Source organism: Acinonyx jubatus, chromosome F2, assembly GCF_027475565.1.
Source record: "Acinonyx jubatus isolate Ajub_Pintada_27869175 chromosome F2, VMU_Ajub_asm_v1.0, whole genome shotgun sequence".
Classification (NCBI taxonomy): domain Eukaryota; kingdom Metazoa; phylum Chordata; class Mammalia; order Carnivora; family Felidae; genus Acinonyx; species Acinonyx jubatus.
Window position 1 is genome coordinate 2,562,672 of NC_069394.1, and position 19,796 is coordinate 2,582,467.

The 19,796-nt window shown below is 55.7% G+C and overlaps 1 protein-coding gene across 5 annotated transcripts in view; it reads left to right on the forward strand.

Moving 5' to 3' along the window:
- The window catches only part of LOC106984410 (maestro heat-like repeat family member 5), a 64,352-nt gene that overhangs the window by 13,841 nt on the left and 30,715 nt on the right, over window positions 1–19,796 (forward strand). For 4 of the 5 annotated variants that reach the window (XM_027063781.2, XM_027063783.2, XM_027063785.2 and 1 more), the window contains exons 5-13: window positions 3,990–4,149; window positions 5,378–5,430; window positions 14,580–14,687; window positions 14,983–15,099; window positions 15,619–15,738; window positions 16,801–16,953; window positions 17,613–17,735; window positions 18,518–18,597; window positions 19,053–19,188. In XM_027063781.2, the coding sequence (XP_026919582.2) occupies window positions 3,990–4,149; window positions 5,378–5,430; window positions 14,580–14,687; window positions 14,983–15,099; window positions 15,619–15,738; window positions 16,801–16,953; window positions 17,613–17,735; window positions 18,518–18,597; window positions 19,053–19,188 (1,050 nt within the window). The remainder of the gene's footprint in view (window positions 1–3,989; window positions 4,150–5,377; window positions 5,431–14,579; window positions 14,688–14,982; window positions 15,100–15,618; window positions 15,739–16,800; window positions 16,954–17,612; window positions 17,736–18,517; window positions 18,598–19,052; window positions 19,189–19,796) is intronic. The other variant, XM_027063782.2, reaches the window with a different exon arrangement.

Sequence of the window (19,796 nt, forward strand, 5' to 3'; positions counted from 1 at the left end):
CCCAGGCCTGCCCACCGCCTCGGCTGGCTTCGACTCCAGAGACTTGTGGGCCGGTGGCTCTCAGACAGACCAGCCCAGGGTTGCCCACAGTGGACTAGTCAGCAAATTAGTGACTAGTCACCAAGGCCCATCACCACGTTCCAAGCCTCGGCACTCCACGGGGCGGGAAAAGGTACAATTGAACACTCCCACCAGGTATTTATGACCCCCGTTTACGGAAGGAGGGACCAAGGCTCGGGCGGTAATATAAGAGATGCTAAATGGCCGTCTCCATGCTCCCAACAAAGAAGTCTTCCTTCCTGGTGTGGGTAGCAGACAGAGGCAGGGAACGAAGTCCAAAGCCACTGTATTCTCTTCCCAAAAGAATTTTAATTCTAAATTCGGACTCTAAATTCTTTATTAAATTTTTTCAACGTTTATTCATTTTTGAGAGAGAGACAGAGAGAGACAGAGAGACAGAGTGCAAGCGGGGGAGGGGCAGAGAGCGAGGGAGACACAGAATCCAAAACAGGTCCAGGCTCCGAGCTGTCAGCACAGAGCCCCACACGGGGCTCGAACTCACGAACCGCGAGATCATGACCTGAGCCGAAGCCGGACGCTTAACCCACTGAGCCCAGGGGTCCCTGTGATTTCTTTTTAACCTGAGTCGTCGTGTGAAATGTCTCACCTGTGTATAGTTTACAAACCAGTAATAATAGAGCGGGGGAGGGCAGCAGTGACCCAGGCCGCTGCGGGCTTTGGGACACACAGGGCCCACCAGTGTCTGGGTGGTGGCCTGACCCAGCCTCCCTGGGGATGGACAAAAGCGCCTCTGAGGCAGGTCCGCGGCAGGGCCCTTCGGCACTTCCTGCTTCTACACACACCGCGGCCCACCGCCAGCTCTCCAGCGCGGGCCAGTGTCGGCCCACCTGCAGGTGCCAGGACGTGGTCCAGGACTCACAGAGGAGCACAGGCACATCATCCCCCGGGTCCCAGCCGGCCGAGCGTGTCTGGGAGTCCAAAGCCCGGTCTGGGACCCCCGCAGCCCATCCCCACCGGGGAGGGTGTCTCTGGTCCCCCAAGCCTTCCTCCTTCCTGGCTTGATCTCTTGCTTTGGGACACACATCCACCGGCAGCTTCCTGAGAAAGTGTGCGTTTGGGAAGTGCAGTGTTGAGACCACGCGTTTCTGGAGATCTCTCCCTTCTGTTTCGTCCCGGACTCAGATGTTTCAGAAACATCTGAAATGAAGTCAGGAAGGCCAGGGTGGAGACAGTGGCCACCAGGGAGGTTGGTCTGACGCACGTGCTCACCTGGATCGGCTTGGACTTCAAGGCCGCGTTGACCACAAACGGCCACACCGTGTTGCGTTTTTCCCAGAATGAGGCTGATGCTGCTGAGCTCCGACCTGGCGACCGGCACAGCGACCTATCCTGTGTAGACCAACGTTATTTTTCCTACACCAATCACACTTCTTTCAAAACAGCTTCTGCGGGGTTTTCCTACACCAATCATACTTCTTCCAAAACCCCTGCGGGGTTTGGCCTCGTAAGCTCTTTCTTCCAGCTCCAGGCACATCTCGGTTTCCTCCTGAATCTGTGTCTCCCGGATTGGAATTCCTAAAGGCCCCAAATAAACTGCTGGTTTGCTCTGCCGCTCAGTTCCTTCCTGCTCGACAAGGTCATTGTCATGCTGGCAGTGGTGCCCTGTGGTCCCCCCACTGCCTCTGGTGCAACTGTAGAGACTCCAAAGTCATTGCGGACATGAGACCTTTACCCACACGCAGTCTTCTGCAGAGTCCCCCATGCGTCTGCCCGCCCCACGGTTCCCCAAGGTGCGCCTGGCTCTGGGTCTCTCCGTGGCCACTGTGCGCTCTGGCCCCGCCCCCCACAGTCTGGCTGGCTGTTTGGGACCTTTGCTTCTGGAAAAGTTCTCGCTTATTTCACTGACAGTATCATCCATCCCCCGCGTTGCTCTGCCCAAGGCTTCAGGGACGCACAGGTGCAGGGTGCTCAGTCCTCCCTAACACTTTCATCTGGTGTCTCTTCCACCAGCTCTCTGTCCTCCGTTCGGCTCTCTGAGGACGCGCTGTCTTCCAGACCTTCTGCGGAGTCCCCAGCTCTGCCCCGTGCCTTCGACTGTCCCACGATCTTGATTTGGGGCCTAGAATGTTCACTTTCATATCATGCTGGTTTATTGTGGATACAATACCTGCTTTGATCTCTCGGGACATTAAAGAGACAGCTTTGCTGAAAGTTTTCATCTCTCCGTTTGGCCTGTGTTTCCTCCCGGTAGCAGTTTTCTGGGTTTCGTCGGGTGTGTGGGGATGGTGATCATCTCCAGCGTGGCTGTCTGCCCGTGGTTAGCGGTGATAGGGAGCTCTGAATGCACCAGCGGGTGCCAGGATTTGGGGTCCACTGTAGAGTCAGCAGGGAGCCCACGGCTGCCCACCACCCGTGCCAGAACCTCTGTGGCTTTCGTCCTGGGCTGCCCAGATTTCCCAGAGAACACTCCAGCACCGTGCCCGGCCCGGAGGTGCGAGGCTCAGGGGCAGTGCTGTGGACGGCCCTGGCCTCCCGTCCCAGACCCGTGCCTGCCCCCTCTGGAGACCGAGCCACCCGAGACAAACTCCTCTGGGTGTGCAGCGGGCACAGCATCTGGGCGCCTGACGCCTTCTTGAATCGCTGCACCCTCCCCCGGCACCCTGGTCGCAGAGGTCTGGTACACGTGCTCTGCGGAGTGCCCCCCAACCCGTGGGCAGACCTGGCCAGGTGACACTGGGCTTGCCCGATGCTGCCTACTGCTCACCGATTACTGTCATTCATTTGCTCTCCAGCTTCCAGAACGTGGCTGTTGTTGAACTTCTTAGAACATCTCCTTGGTGGTGGGGGGGGGCGGGGTGCCTGGGCGTCTCAGTTGGTGAAGCATCCGACTCTAGATTTCTGAAGCATCCGACTAGATTTCGGCTCAAGTCACGAGCTCATAGTTCATGGGCTCAAGCCCCGCGTGGGGCTCTGGGCTGACGGCCTAGAGCCTGCTTGGGATTCTGTGTCTCTGCCCCTCCCCCACTCGACCTCATGCGCTCTGTCTCTCTCAAAACAAATAAGTAAACTCTAAAAACAGCTCCTAAATGTGGCTTAGTCGAGGTGTTTTTTTGGAAGGGCAAAAGCAGTTTCATCCACCCTCTTAATGAGAAGCCCTCATACCCACACTTTGAGTAAATTATAAACGACTGAATGATCTCACATGATGATTGAAACAGCATCGCAGGGCACACAGGGAGGGACCTGAGACCCCCTCGCTTTCAGACGCCACCAGATGCAGGGCAGACCCCTGGCCCCCACCCGGCAGTGGTGCTGTGACAGCACCTCCCGTCTCACACCGGCAGCCGCGGACAGCACCTGATGGTTCCCACTAAACCTCGGAGAAAAGAGGAACCCAGATTAGAGCAGCATCAAAAGACATACCAAAATTTTGTTGAGAAAAGCCCCAGGTGTGGCGACACAGAGCGGGCTCCCCTGTGCCCGAGGCCACCGCCCCACTAGCCGGGGGTAGGTAGGGCAAGACCGCCAGCTGGGCCTCTTCCTGAGCGGCTGACCCCGAGCCCTCAGGCCCGAGAGGCAGAAACCGTGGCTCAGAATTCACCTGGATGGGTCATCAAAGGAGGTGACATTGTCTGGAGGAGACAGCTAACCCACATGGGGGTCTCGGGGCCCGCTCTAAAACGGACTAGATCTGGATGGACAAGGTGGGTGGGAGAGGTGCTCCAGGCTCAGAAGCAGGAAGCACAGCGGGCTTCTGGAACTATCCCAGGACCAGGGGTGCTGAGGGTCCCGGGAAGCTCAGCCCCGGGACAGAAGCTCAGCTGGCGTATGCTGGGCCCCCTTGGTCTGTTTTCTATCCAAAATGTGGGCTGACCACAGCGGCCCTGCCGACCAAACCAGACCTCATGCATGAAAAGCCAAAGCTTTGTCCAAGTGCTCACTCCTCCTTCTTGCCCCCCGCCCTCCAGGAGCTGGAAGAGGTATACCAGGACGCGGCCAGCAACGTGCTGCTGGCCATCTGTAGGCACTCGTGGCAGGGGGTGGCCCAGCACCTGGAGACCGAGGTCCTGACAGGCGTCTTCCCGCACCGCAGCCTGCTCTACGTGATGGGCATCCTGACCTCTAACGGTATGTCCTGCCCTAGAGGCCTGAGGCACCCCCAGCCTCACCTTGGCCACCTTCTGCCCCCAGGCCCCGAGAGTGGCGTCATAGAGAAGGATCCAGAAGGGGGCTTGGCAACACAGTTGACCTACGGGGCACACGTAGGGCCAGGCATCGGCTGCACAACGTGTCTGTACCAGAGGAACGGCATGTGGCCCCAGCCCCGCCCCCACAGCCCCCTCCCCATGGCCAGCCAGGGCCGCATCGAGGCCCCCAGGAAAGGAGACCACCAGCCCGCCAGCTGGTCCCCATTGGCCCGTGGTCCTGCTGTCAGCATTTCTACAATGGCCTGGACAGAAGCAGGACAGGGCAAGGAGGCTCCAGGAGGTGGCCCAGGATGGGCGTGAGGCCAGCACTGCCATAGGGTCCTGGTCCTCTGTCACCACAATAGGCGGGTGCCCTTGCTCACTAGCAGAAGAGGAACCAAGCTCACAGAGGCAGTGTGGTGGGCCTGAAGGCCCCAAACAGCATGTTACAGGCCTGTGATGTCCAGGTCCCAGGGCTTCAACAGCAGCCACTGGCTCTGAGTTGTGGGAAGGGTCGCCCTGGACACTGGGGTCTCTGAGGACCCTGGGGGAGGCCCTATAGGGAAGGGTCTTGCCAGGAAAGAGTTTAGCATAATGCAAAGCAACCAACTGAGCACCTGCCCTGTGCCAGGCTCCCTGCCCTCAGGAGCTCACAGCCCCCGGAGGGAGGCAAACACCAGCTGTCACTTAGGCACGCTCATCCGCTCACAGTGTGAGCGGAGTATGCTGCTGCCCTGAGACCCCCAAGCCACCCCCAAGGTAGCCCTTCTTCCGAGGTTGAGTTTCCAAAGTTCCATAAAAGCTTTCCGTTCTCACAACGCACCCCTCTCCGGGCTTTATTTTCCCACCCTTGAGGGGATTCTGGCACATTCCAAATGGCCACGCCTGGAGGGAACCCTCCATTCACCATTGGTGAGCCGGGGGCCCCAAGAGGCAACACGGCCGACCTGAGGACACAAGGCCAGGGTGGCAGGGCCACAAGTCCAGCCCAGCTCTCCAGACCCTGCACCCAGTTCACCGCCCTCCACGAAGCCAGGACAAGCAGAGGCAGGACAATGTCACCCTGGCTCAGTCCAGTATCTGAGGGATGGGGGAGAAGGAGCCCGAGATCCAGCCCCGGCGTGGACGTCAGACGTGGCCTCCAGCGACATGGCCCTTCTCTCCCGCAGAGTCAATCTTCCAGAAGGGAGAGAAGGCATGCTGGGAAAAGCAGCTGGCCCAGGTAGGGGGGAGCCCGGCCACCGGGGCCTTCCAAGGGACGCTGGGGGCAGCAGGGGAGCAGGGCATCTGCTCTCCCTGGGAGGTGGGTGGGGGGTAGGGAGGAGCCCCACTGTCACAGATGAGCAAACAGGCTTAGAGGGGACTACAGGATGTAATGCACAGTGCCCGGTACGCGGGCCGCCCTTGTTCAGTGTAGTTAATAGTTTCCGTTAGTGGTAACAGTAGCAGCTAATGATTAATAGAGAAGTAAGACAGAAAATCACTAAGGATAGAGAAGCCTTGAACGACATAATTAACCAAATTGATCTAATTGACATTTCTTTCAAACATAAATAGAACATTCACCAAGATAGCGCGTTCGCTGGGCCCTATATCAAGTTTCAATAAATTTAAAAGGACTGAAATGAAACAGAGTACATTCTCTGACCAGAATGTAAATCAGACATCAATAGCAAAGATGTATCTGGAAAAAAATCCCAAATATTTGGAAAGGAGACAACACATTTCTAAGGAACCCATGGGTCAGAGAAGTCACGAGAGAAAGTAGAAAAGATTTTGAATGCAATGATCATAAAACACAACGTATGAAAATTTGTGGGGTTCAACAGAAAGCAACCTCAGAAGGAAATTCATGTTTTTAATGCCTATGTAAGAAAAGAAAGGTATAAAGTCTATTATCTAAAAAGCTATCGGGGTGCCTGGGTGGCTCAGTAGTTTAGGCGACTCTTGATTTCTGCTCACATCATGATCTCGCCGTTTGTGAAATCAAGCCCCATCGTAGGGCTTTGCGCTGATGACGTGGAGCCTGCTTGGGATTCCCTCTCTCCCTCTCTCCCTCTCTCTCTCTCTGCCCCTCTCCAGCTGTGTGCACTCTCTCCCTCTCAAAATAAGTACACTGAAAAAAATTAATGAATGAAAATGAAAATGAAAACTAAAAAGCTATCCAAAAAAAGGACCAATGAGATCTAAAGTAAGGAGAAGGAAAGAAATAATAAAATCTAGAGTACAAGTCAAAGAAATTTCTTAAAGGGACGCAAAGAAAACCCATTTGTTTGCACAACATCCCCATACATGGACGACCCTGTAGGCGCACCGGCTGCGAGCATGAGAATTACCAGTTTGTCCTTCTGGTAACTGGCCCACTCGGATGATGGCCCAGGGTGGGTGGATTTAGCTTGGGGGAGGCTCCCCCTCCTGAGCAGCTCACCGGCCAGGAACAGCATTTCCAGCTTGAAAATGGCCTTTTCTGACGAATGGATACAGAAGCTGCGGTTCATATACACAACGGAATACTACTTGGCCATGAGAAAGAAGGAAATCCTGCCATTTGCAGCAACGTGGATGGACCTGGAAGGTATTATGCTGAGTGAAATAAGTCAGGCAGAGAAAGACAGATACCATAGGTTTTCACTCATTTGTGGAACTTGAGAAACTGAACAGAAGACCATGGGGGAGGGGAAGGGAAAAAAGAAAAAGTTACAGAAAGGGAGGGAGGCAAACCATAAGAGCCTCTGGGATACTGAGAACAAACTGAGGGTTGATGGGGGGGGGGATGGGAAAGTGGGGGATGGGCAGGGAGGAGGGCACCTGTTGGGATGAGCACTGGGTGTTGTATGTAAGTGGTGAATCATGGGAATCTACCCCCAAAACCAACTGTACACACTGCATGCTAGCCAACTTGACAATAAATTATTTTTTTTTTAAAAAAGAGGGGCGCCTGGGTGGCTCAGTCGGTTCAGCGTCCGACTTTGGCTCAGGTCATGATCTCGCGGTTTGTGGGTTCGAGCCCCGCGTCGGGTTCTGTGCTGACGGCTTAGAGCCTGGAGCCTGCTTCGGATTCTGTGTCTCCCTCTCTCTCTGCCTCTCTCTCTCTCTCTCTCAGAAATAAATAAACATTTAAAAAATTTTTTTAAAGAGAGAAAACATCCCGCAACATGGCAGGATGAACAGCGGTCTGCAAATAAGCGTCATGTCCTGGCATTCGATCTGCTCAGGCTTCTACTCACTTGCCCCAGCGAGAGGCTGTGGGCCGCCGGGGCGGCAGGGGTGCCTGAACCAGGCTGTAAGCAACAGGCCGGGGTTCCCCACCACGTTGTGTGTGAGCATCCCCGGGACTTGGTTGTCTCTTTCTGGCACAAACCGGGGAAAGGTTTGAATAGTTCTATGGGCCTGAGGTGGGTCATTCCTGGGGGGTCCTGTTTAAGTTCTCTAAAGCCTGCTCGTGTTTACCACCCCCCCCCCAAGGAATGGGTCCAGGGACTGGAATTTTAGTAAGTTCAGAGAGTGGGAAAGCTGATGGAGAAACATTAGGAGCCCGCGGTCTGCGACAGGCAGCCGGGCCTCGACCAACACAAGGCTGTGGCTTCGTCCTGTGCCTGCAGGAAATGCTCTGATCAGTTTCATCCTTTCTGGGGACAGCTGGGTTCCGTCAGTGCTTGGATCATGACCTAGGTCAGGAGCTGCGTCTAGAGAGCGTTGCGATTTCTCTCTAGGGGCTTTATGTCCCTCAAGCAAATACATGGAATCCTTCACGAACATCTGGTTGGGAGCTGAGCACGGCAAGGCGTTCTCTCCTCATTGTAGAGGCTCCATCTCCCGGGCACCTGGGGTGAATCACTCTCCACGGGGCCCTCAGGAGAAATAAGAAGGGGCCTCACGGAACTGTCCAGGTATGTTGTTGACTGACATCGGCTGCCGGGGTCCACAGCGATGCTGGAGAAGCTGAGCCAAATCCACCATTTTGAATAGCGAACCCCTGTGAGTCCGCTGTCCGGGTTTGGAACAACTGGGAAACGGGGAACTGTCTCGTCAGCGGCCCTCAATCCTGGACAAATCACCACTGTGTCCATCAGGTTTCTGGGCAGGCAGGCAAGATCTCCTGTCCCAGGGCTGGGGTGGGACGATCAGCCCCTGGACGACCAGGGGTCCCTGCCGTCGTCGGTGCGAGGCCTTGTACAGCCTCGGGTTTCATGGGGGTTGAGGCAATTTGGGAAGAAGTGTAGTTATGTCTGTTGGAATCTTTTTTTTTTTTAACATTTATGTGTTTTTTGAGAGACAGAGAAAGAGCAGGAGCAGGGGAGGGGCAGAGAGGGAGGGAGACACAGAACCCGAAGCGGGCTCCAGGCTCTGAGCCGTCAGCACAGAGCCCTACGCGGGGCTCGAACCCACAGACCGCGAGATCATGACCTGAGCCGAAGCCGGACGCCCAGTCGGATGCCTAACCAACTGAGCCACCCAGGCGCCCCATGTCTGTTTGGATCTTGACAGACTCTGTCCTTTTTCACTCTCCCAGTGTCAGTCTGAGAGGCGGCCCACAGGCTTGCAGGCTCCTCAGTTAAATTAAGGGACTTTTGTTGCAGTTTGTCCTCTTGTATGTCAAGGACAGACTGTAAAGAACATAAAAGGTTCGGGTGGGTCGGGAAATTCCAAGGCGAAGTCTCCAGCGGAGGCAAAACGTGTGAGCTGGCCCTTTGCATTTAGAAAGGACGTCTCGGTGGACAGGTTGTCAGGGCCTGGGTCACACAACAAAAGAGAGCGTTTTCCAGGGAAAGGCCCCTGGCTGAGACAGAAACTCCCTCTAAACTGGATCAGATGCCCTCACTATGGAAACCTTCCTCCGAGGGATTTGCTGTCCTGGGGGAGCGGGGTTTAAGGAGAGACTGTAGCTCTCGCACGTCCCCGAATTTGGCAAGGCTTCCCACTAATTTAATTCTAGTCTCTCTCTCAGCTGCTGGAGGGGGTTGCTGAGATCAGAGAACCCTGCCATCCCCGTCGGCCCTGGGAGGCCCACGGGGGGCCCCGGCCCGGGGGTGGGCACGGGGACCCGAGAGGTGGTGTGGGCGAGTCCCGTGGGGCCTGCGGGGACAGCGGAGACGTCAATCCCTGGGGCAGCGCCTCGGGGTGCCCGGGAGGCCCAGGTGCCGCCCCAGGCCCCTGACCTTGAGGCCACTGCAGCCCTCAGGCCAACAGCTTGGCGGACCTTTGTTTACGGTAAAGTCCCCAGCTCTGGTCATGAGTTCAGTCAGGCAGGGGGCCTCCCGTCCGATTTTCTGCCTTTTTATCAACGCTCTAATCTCAGGAGATAATCCACCTACAAGTGGAAAAGCTGGAACACGCTGGGTGCCCTCCGTTATTGTCTGGAACCCAGGATGCTGTAGGAAGATCCCTTCCAGACAGACTTCAGAGTCTGCCACAGATCGGTCTTTCGTTTGCACGTTTGAGTAACAGACCAGTGAGTGCGGCCGGGCGGGCTCTGGGCACCGCTTGGGAGCGGTCGTCGCTTCTTTTGTGGCCCATGAGGGGACCATGTCGAAGACTGAGGCTCTGAAATAGCATCCTCGGATGACACCCTCCTGCCTCTGTTTCTGCTTCCGGGCCCCCCGGGCCCACCAGCAGGTGCACACGCTGACGTGGACCTGGCAGCCTGGGTCATAGCCCGTGGTAAGGACTCTAAATTCTTCAGAAAACTTCTGGGGACCTTCTCTGGGCTTGGAAGTTTCTTTAACTATTGCCCTTAGTTTGGCCTTTGACCAAAGAGGAAAAGACTCTGAGAGAGACTCCTGGACCTCCAGCGGTTTTATTTCAAAAGGTAACTGTGTCTGCAGGGTCCACAAAGCATGAGGACTCGGGTCAGGGAGGAAGGAGCCAGCAGGAGGGGTCGCGTCAGGCTCCCTGCCTTTTGTTTTGGGCACCTGTCTTTCATTTGTCATCAGCTTTTGGTAATGAACCTTTGAATGGAGCTTTTCTGGAATCGTGAAGCCTTTCGGAAGCTTCTGCATCATAATTAAACTAAGTATTCCATTCTGTTCGTGTCATCTTGGGCAACCTTGTTTCCAAATCCACTTCTGAAATAAACAATCCTAATTTGAACATCCTCCGTAATGGCCATTGGAATTTTAGGTTGTTTTTAGTAAGATTTTGCCGTTTTTGGAGCTATTTATAGCTCTGGGACCATAGTTCTTAGACGTAAAATAAGCAGGTATGACAGAAGATAGCACACTTGAGTTTTCGGAGCTTAAGGAGCTTTTTTTTTTTTTTAGCTAAGCCTTTGGGGTTCCTCAGAGCCAAGTAATACCCAAGAGGGATGTGCTGCTAGGTTGGGGACTGTGCATGTTTTACAGCACAGCTCATTGTATGGAAATTTTCTTGAGGTTGGCAGGTGACCTAGAGTCAACCTAACCCGTTCTGTGACCAACTTGTCCTAACACCGTGACGGGTGCTCTACCAGTTTTTAAGGATCCGACCAGACCCACCAATTTTTGTGGCTCTTTGGGTCCCAAGTCCCCATTAGCAATAGCCTTTATCTATAAAACAAGACACACTACAGGGCACCTAGGGGGCTCAGTTGGTTAAGCCTCTGACTTCGGTTCAGGCCATGATCTCGCCGTTCGTGAGTTCGAGCCCCACGTCGGGCTCTGTGCTGACAGCTCAGAGCCTGGAGCCTGCTTCGGATTCTGTGTCTCCCTCTCTCTCTGCCCTTCTCCCACTCGCACTCTGTCTGTCCGTCTCTCTCTCTCTCAAAATAAACACTGAAAAAATTTTTAAAAAATAAAAAAGCAAGACACACAGCACGTGCAGATTAACACAACAGCAGATTCCCAACCCGGAACGGGGGACGAGGGAACGCACTGATCCAGCAGACCCCAAAAGCGAGGTCAGCAGACAGGACTGGGCTTTCGGACGAAAGGGAAGTGTAGCCAGGACGTCAGTGAGACCGGAGCTCGCCGCAGAGGACAGAGCTCAGGGCCCGTGTGGACCGGCCCACGACCCTCGAGATCCTCTACCCCAAACAGCTGCAGACCGGAGACAGCAGTGCTCTGCGCCAGGCAGAGCAGGACCCCCAGCAAAGACCTAAAGTCCATAGGTAAGCGTCCACCTGAAGAGCAAGTGAAAGACACCACAGAGGAGAAACAGAACGATAGAAACACGGCAGAGAGGAGCGAACTTCTGACACGTGAGGCAGACACGTGCTGAGAACACCAGATGCACAGAAGTACGAGGTACGCGTTGCGCGATTCCCGTCCTATGAAAGTCCAGAAGAGGCAAAAACAATCTACGGTGATAGAAATCAAAGCAGTTTTGTAGTGATGGAGATTGACTAGGAAGGACCGTGAGCGAGCTCGCCGGGGGGGCGGAATGTGTTCTCGCTCTTGGTGGGCTAACAGGAGCACAGGTCGGCACATCTGTCAGAGTTCATTGTGCCGCTCGGGAAAGATCTATGCCTCACGCTGTGAGTTAAGCCCCCCTCGGTAGACATACTTACAACCCAGACTTATCGATGGCCAACAGACACGTGAAAAGATGCTCGACATCACGCATCGTCAGGGAAATACCAATCGAAGCCGCAATGAGATACCGCCTCACACCTGTCAGAATGGCCAGACTCAAAAAAACCAGAAATATCACATGCTGGCGAGGACGCAGAGCCGAGGGGGTCCTCGCACACTGTTGGTGGGAAGGCAAACTGGCACGGCCGCTGTGGAAAGCAGCCCGGAGGGTCCTCAAAAAAAACAAAACTGGAAGTACCAGATGATCCAGTATTTATCCAAAGGAAAAAAGACACTAACCTGAAAATACCTGCACGGCTACATTCGCTGCAGCGTTATTTACAACAGGCAAGATACGAAAGCAGCCCCAGTGCTCATCCACAGAAGAATGGATAAAGAAGGGGTCTCTATACCCAGCGGAGTACTACCCAGCCATGAAAAAGAATGAGGTCCTGCCATTGACAACAACACGGAGGGACCTAGAGAGTATTGTGCTGTGGGAAGGAAGTCAGACAGAGAAAGACAAATACCCTATGATTTCACTCCTATGTGGCATCTAAGAAAACAAACCAAGTGAACAAAGAAACAACAACCAAACCAGACTCCTAAATGCACACAACTACCAAGAGGTCTGCTGGTGGCCGGAGGAGGGGGGGTGGGGGGCGGGGAAAATAGCCAAAGGGGATGTAGAGGTGCAAACCTCCAGTTACAAAATGAGTAAGGCACGGGGATGAGAAGTACAGCAGAGGGAATGCAGTCCGTAATATTGTACCAACGCTGTATGGCGACAGGTGGTGACCACGCACGCCGTGGTGAGTGCATGCGCTGTATGGAAGTGTCGAATCTCTTCGCTACACACCTGAAACTTACAGGACATCGTGTGTTAATTAAACTTCAATAAAAAAAAAACCTTTAAGCCTTGGGGCGCCTGGGTGGCTCAGACGGTTGAGTGTCCATCCAACCTCAGGTCAGGTCATGATCTTGCGTTCGTGAGTTCGAGCCCCGCGTCGGACCCTGTGCCGACAGCTCAGAGCCTGGAGCCTGAATCAGATTCTGTCTCCCTCTCTCTCTGCCCCTCCCCCACTCATGCTCTCTCTCTCAAAAATAAATGGACCTCAAAAAAATTTTTTTTATTCTTTAAAACTTGACTAATTTTTAACTTTGGAAACAGGTTTGTTCCCCAAACTCAGATATTCCTTTTTTTTTTTAAAGTAATGTAGTGCCCACCCTATATATTCTACGAACACCCTTAGCAGGGTCTGGGGCAGATGTGGAATCAAATACATTAATATCTCTGCTGCAGACACATACAAAATTCACACTAATTCCCATAAATAGTATCACATCGGTTTGGATCAGCTTTTACCACCAAATGAGGTTGCTGCAAAGCCATGAAAAAGCGTTTAATTTTCTGGGGTTTTGAATGTGAATCTCGGATGAGGAGCTGTAGCACTGGCACAGGCAGCACTTGAAGGAAACATGACAATAGGCGAGAACCCAGGGCTTCCGGGTGGCCCGGGGCCCACGGTGTTCGGCAGACATCTGTCCTGGGGGCAGGGAGGGTGGTGAGCCAATAGGTCCCCTTACAAACAGGCCAAACTCGTTACAAACAGGCCAGACTCAGGGCAAAACCCGGGCAGACGAGAGCGGGGAGCAATGTCCATTTCAGGCCATTTCAGGGCCCCCCGCCCCGCCTCGCCGCACCCTGCCCTACCCTACGCTACCCAACCCTCCCCAGCATCGCCGGAGAGGGCGCTAAAGGTCCCACCTGCAGGGGGCGCTCTCGGCGGGCTTGCCTCCAGCCCCGCGGCAGAATGGATACCCCTGTGCTCCAACCAAGGCACCTATGAGTGCTCCTCTAGGATAAATTCCTAGAAAGGGAGTCCCTTGGGGAAATGTACACACATTTTAATTTTTAATTGATGCCTGCCAAAGTCTTCACCAAAAAAAATAGAGAGAGAGAGAGATCCCTCACCTTCCCACCCAAGGACACTTCCTTGCTGACATCCAGCAAGTTTATTTTTTGCCAGTCTCATATCATCTTAATTTCCGTTCCTCAGATATTAGCAAGGCTGAGGTGATAGCCTGTCACGTGTGTGTGCTTTCACTATTTCTAAGCGGACCGTTGCCTTTTTCTTACTAGCTTATGAAGTGCTCGTTATCATCGATATTAACCCTTGGCAGGAGGTTGTAGGAAACAAAAACACAAGCCAACACAATTTACTGCATCTTTCAACCAAACTTATGGTGGTTTTGCTGAACAAACTTTGGAAAACGTTTACCTTCACATCCATCAGTCGTTTTTTCTATAAAGATCTGGAGGCTTGGGATCATATCTAGAAGGGGTACCCCCGCCCCAAAGGACCTGGGGATCAAAATCTCGGACTTGAACTGTGGGATCTGGGAACAACGAAATAAAGAAATCTTGTAGTCGTCATATGTTAGAGCAAAACTTCTAGGACTTTATATTTAGAAGCCACACTCCTTCGTTTCTCTGATCCCACATTCATTCAAAACCATTTTACTGGATCATCGACTACATGCCAGGCACAGTTCCAGGTGCCGGGAGACGGCCTGGCACCCACACTCGGGCCGGGCCGCCTTCACCTGACGCTCACTGATAATCTGTGACGTCTGGGCCCCCGCCCGGTGCCGGGGACATGGGCAGGCTCCTGGTTTCAGCCTCTCCTTGAACACCTCCAGGGAAGGGAATCTCAGGGAAATCAGAGGGCAGGCCCTGGAGACTCAGGAAGAAAGGCAAGAGAATGACGGAGTCAGGGCTCTGAGTGACCAGGGTGGGCCGGGGCTGGTGGAGGCCTCAGCCCCAGCCCACGGGGTGGAGGGAGTGACCACTCCGGCCCTGCCCACTCCTATCTGCTCACAGATGGCGGGAAAGTCCGTCCAGTTCCTGAACATGGACAAGTGGTCCAAGGAGCTGTTGTCGGCACTCACCAAGCCTGACCAGACGCATCAGGAACAGCCCCCGGAGAAGGTGGATCACCCCCTGTGTCCCCCGCCCCCCCCCCAGGCAGCCCCAGGGACTCTGTCCATAGGATGCCCACCTAAGCAAGGCCGAGGCCCCAGAAGGACACTGAGACCCGAAAGAAACAAAGGGCCAGGGGCCTGTGCAGCCGGATTTGATGTGGCACCGTTAAAACCCGTCAAAACTAGGCAGGGGCATGAGGGTCCTAGAGCAGGGGCGTGAGGACAGCTACAGGAGCCCAGGGAGGCCATCGGGGTGGACAGAGGTGGGTCAGACCCAGGACAAGAAGCCAAACCTCCCCCAGACCTTTCTGTTCATCTACTACGGGCTGATCCTTCAAAATGAGGACAATGCCACCACTGTCAGGACACACCTGAGAACCCTCCTGGACACGTCCCACCAGTGGCCCAAGCAGCGGGAGGTGAGGACCCGGCCCCCAGCCTAGCCCACAGCCGCCTGACCCTGACCGCAAGCTTAGCCTGATCCCTGCTCGTACCCTGAGCCCTGGTCAGGCCAGACAAAGACACCTGATCCTTTTCACACCTTGAGTCCTGACCCTGGTCACACCCTGAGCCTACCATAACTTGGTAGGTCCTCTCCTCTGTCACACATCTATTTCCTGGACCCTACTTCCCTCCTCTGGCCCAGGCTCAGAGCTAGTGGGGGCAGGGGGAATTTACAGACCTCCAGAGAGTCACTGCTCCCCCCTGCCTCCCACACCACCCACCCGCCCCCATAAAAGATGCCCTCACAGGGTTGGGCCAGAGCTGCATGTCCTGAAGAGCGGCGGGGGGTGGGGGGGAGGGAGGGGGTCCCCGGGGTCCCCGTGACCTTGGACGAGTCCCCTCCCTTTCTGGGCCTCAATTTCCACACCCCCAGGCGAGAGTCCAGGCGTGGTCCTGTGACCGGCACCGGTGACCCTGCTCCCCCGCACCTGTAGGGTATCGCGCTCACTGTCGGGCTGGCCGCGACCCGCCACCTGGACCACGTCTGGGCCGTCCTAGAGCAGTTTGGCCGGAGCACACCCGTTAAATGGAGCCTCCACAGCTTCTGCCTGAAGGTTCTGGCTCTGGGGCGGTCGGGGGCCTCAACGAGGGGCTGGGCATCAGGACCCCCACCCTCTACACGGGTCTGGGCGTCCGAGAGGGTCTCTGGGGATAGTTAGGGGCACAGGCTCTGGACCAAGCCTCCTGGCCTCCAGTGCCACCTGCAGCGTGACCCACGTGCCTCAGTTTCTCCTCTTGCATAACAATTCCTCCCTTCCCAGCCATTGGGATGGAAACGTGGCTTTGAAATGTCTGGCACACAGCAGGTGCCCCGGTGACATCTCACAGTGGCTGTGCTGGCCGCTGTGTTTATTAATGGCCTTTTGACACGTGCCCTGCCTGTAACATGAGACGAGGGCCAGAGGGCGACCTTGTGCCCCTGCTGATGGGCGGCATGCCCCCCCCCACCATCCTCGCTGCACCCCTGGTCACTCCTGCGGGCAGAATCAGTGTCTGGGGCTGCATGAGGGAGCTCAGGACAGACGGGGGAAGAGTCACAGGTAGCACAGACAGCCCAGTGGGGGCCGGCCACCTCCTCGGGCCCCACAGCCGGCAGGTGGCAGAGCAGGGACTGGAACCCATACCTCCAGCCCTCAGAGGGGGCCTAGTCATTGCCAGGGAATGGAGGCAAGTGGTCCTCAGGTGACATCGGAAGGGTGTCTCAGATGTCCCCCCCCACTCTCTGGGCCTCCCTCGGGTCCGAAGGTCCAGAGCTCCATTACCATCTCCCTAGGTTGAGGCATGGCCTGCCGGGCCCCCAGCAGCCCAAAGGGGAAATGGGCCCCTGGCTCCAGGGGAGGGGGCTACGCCAAGGCAGGCAGCATGAGGGGCTAGGACCCTGGCCAGTTCTGGGAGAGCCGAGTGCCTCGCACACACCTCGGGTGACCCCACAGTCCCGTTCCAACCCCCCAGAGAGGCGATTCCACTCTCCCTATTTTCCTCTCACGGTAAACTGAGACTCGCAACCCCTCAGAACCCTCGCCCGCGGTACCCGCTAGGGTGCAGAGTACTTCCTGTCGCCGCTCCCCCGGGGGCGGGCCAGGGGGACCCTGACGCCCTTTGTCTGTCCCCACCAGGGTCAGAAATCAGAGGACCCAAAGTGGAGGTGGGCCAGCAGCACCATGCTCCTCGCCTACGGTCAGATGGCGGTCAAGGCCAAGGCGCACATCCTCCCGTGGGTGGACAACATCTTGTCACGGATGGTCTTCTACTTCCACTACAGCTCCTGGGTATGGCTCCCCGGGGCCACCCCTCTGGAGCCCAGCCTTGACACAGCCCAGGCCCCACCAGAACCTGGGTCAGAGAATGCTAGGACCTTCCAGGGCCTTGGGGCACTCCTCCCCACCCTTATCTGACTCTGAAATCAGGAGGAGCCAGGCCTGGCCTCCTCGTTGTCCCACCTACTCACCCCGTCGTCCCACCCAAAGCTTCGAGGGCTTCCGTGGTGGCCCCACCCCCACATTCTCCTTGGCTTTCACTCTGGGGCGTTGGAAGGCCCGGTGATGCCCCATCCCCTCCCCAGGACGACGGCCTGCTGACTCTGTACTCTGCACCCAGGGCGTCCACCCCAGGGGGCTAAGAGGACCAGGCAGCCCGGTCAGGCCATCACATCCCTCAGATCTTTGGGTTCTGGGTTGCCACACATCGAGTGAGGCCAGACATTGGCTTCTTACTCCTGACCTTGGCATGTTGTCAACATATTCACATTTTTAAACAAAACCACACAGCTCCCCCCTCAAAGTCCTACCTATGTGGCCCAGCTGCAGATCTCTACCGTACTCCCTCAGCAATGCCCTGCAGCCACATGTGATGGTGGCACGCTCTCCTGCCTGTCCTGTGCCCCCTCTATCCCCCGCTCCATGGCCTGACCCCCATGCCCCCATGCCAGGACGAGACCTTGAAGCAGAGCTTCCTCACTGCCATCGTCATGCTGGTGGGGGCCATCAGCCGCAATGAGGGGGCCCACAGCTACGAGTTCTCCCAGATCTCAGAGCTTCTTGAGTGTCTGATGGTGAGTCAGGGTCCTGGGGCAGAGGAAGGGGACCCATGAGAAGGAGGAGACTCCTCCCTCGGGCCAGCGGCATCCACAAGAAGCAGGTGTTGGAAAGGGGCAAAGAAGTTGGATTTCTAGGGTGTGTCCAAGCCCCCATAGGCTCTGGCACCTGGGAGCGCTCCATGCCCCCCACTTCTCTTGGTTCTTCAGTGACCCTGAGCCGGCCAGTTGTGTCCACCTCCCAGCTGATGTGGCTGAGGCCCAGAAAGGCCAGCACCATCCACTCTGCTAGCACCATCCCAGCTCAGACCACTGCTCACTAGAGATTTCAGGCTTACAGAACCCCAGGGTAGTGGAGGAAACACAAAACTGCTGGACAATTACAACTGTAATAATAAAATAACAGTTTACTGAGCTCCCATTCACTGAGCTCCTGCTGTGACTCAGACACTGTGCTTTGCACACCTTGCTTCACACCTGACACGTGTGCAACAACACTCTGTTATTTAAGTAACAGAGTAAGCAAAGCTTGGGGCAGTGTGGAGACTTGCTCAAGGTCGTGCAGCCAGTATGTGGCGGTCAGGGTGCAGACGTGACCTGTCTCACTCTAAAGGCTGTGCTCTAGTTCTCTAAGTGCGGCCAGGCCACAGAGGCCCCTGTGGGTGGGTGGGAAGCTGGACCATGATCCCGTGGGCCATGGGGTGCCAGGCACTGGGTTCTTCAGCCAGGGATGAGACTTGGTGTCAGAAGTGTGATAAGCCCAGGCCTGAGTCACTCAGCCTTCACCTGTGGATCTACAGGTCTTGATGGAGAAGGAACCCCAGGACACACTGTGCACGTCAACTCGCCAGCAGACCATTCACATCATCTCCAGCCTCTGGTACGCTCCCCAGCCCCACCCAGGGTCAGGCCCCAGTTCAGGCCTGTAAGAGGCTCTCAATAAACAGTATAGCTATTGTGATTAATTCACACCTCAAAGAATGAAAGTTTAGCATCATTTGCCCAAACAGAGCCACTGAAGGTCCCAGGGGTGTAGCCAGGGCTGGGATGAGACCAGTCTGTCCAGTAAAGGGGAGCCTGAGGTACAGGGCTTATGAAGCATCTGCTCCCAACCAGGCCATGCTAGTCCCTTACAAACCCTCCTGGAATTCAACCTGCCCAGGAGGCCCTGCAGGCCAGCGAGGCAGAAGTGCACATTTGAGTCTCTGGTCAAGGACAGAACTGGGTGAGGGGCTGCTGCTCGGGGCTTGTCAAATCTGGTCTATTCTGGCTGGGGGCCCCTTTGCAATCACCGGCCCCCACACCCCTCCCTCACTGCCCTCTACCTCTAAATAGTAAACTGAGGCCGCCCCTGGACTTGAAGAGGAAATCACGGCTTCTGTCCGTCTGCCTCCGCAGTGTGTTTGCCCTGCCACTGATGGACGTCCTGAAGAAACACACCTGCCTCTTCCTGGAGCCACCCAACATACAGGTGTGAAGCTGGCTCATGTACCCCTCCAATGAGAGGGGCCCCTTGGGCAGGCATCCGGCTCTGCCTGCTGTTCGTGGCTTTGGAGGGGGTGCAGGCTACATGGCAGAGCCTTTGACCCCCCATAGGATAGGGCTGGGGACCCTGAGCATGTTTCTTAACTTCTCTGAGCCTCCATTTGCCCAACTGTGACATGGGGGTGATAAGTGTGGAGCTAACAGTACTTAATTCTCCAGATAAAAGGGGACACTGGTGTCCCATGTCTGGTGCACAGGGTGCTCTACAAATAGGAGTATAAGTGACCTCTCTCCCTGCCCGCCCAGAGAGCAGCCCTGGGCTGTCTCACTACTTAACTGGTCTCGCCCCACCCAGGCCCCAGCAGGCCCATCCTTTACTGGGCCGGATGCCCCCCTCCGCACCTCATGGGCTCTGCAGAGGGCATAAACCCATCCCCCTGGGGCACCACCAACACCTGCTGCCCGAGTGTTTACCCTAAAGGGCAGGGAACTGGTGTTAACCGAGCACCTGCTTTGTGCCAGGCCCTGTGTGTATGTTAGCTCACCTTCCCAGCAGCACTTGTCCACAGGGTGAGGAAACCAGCTCAGAGAAAT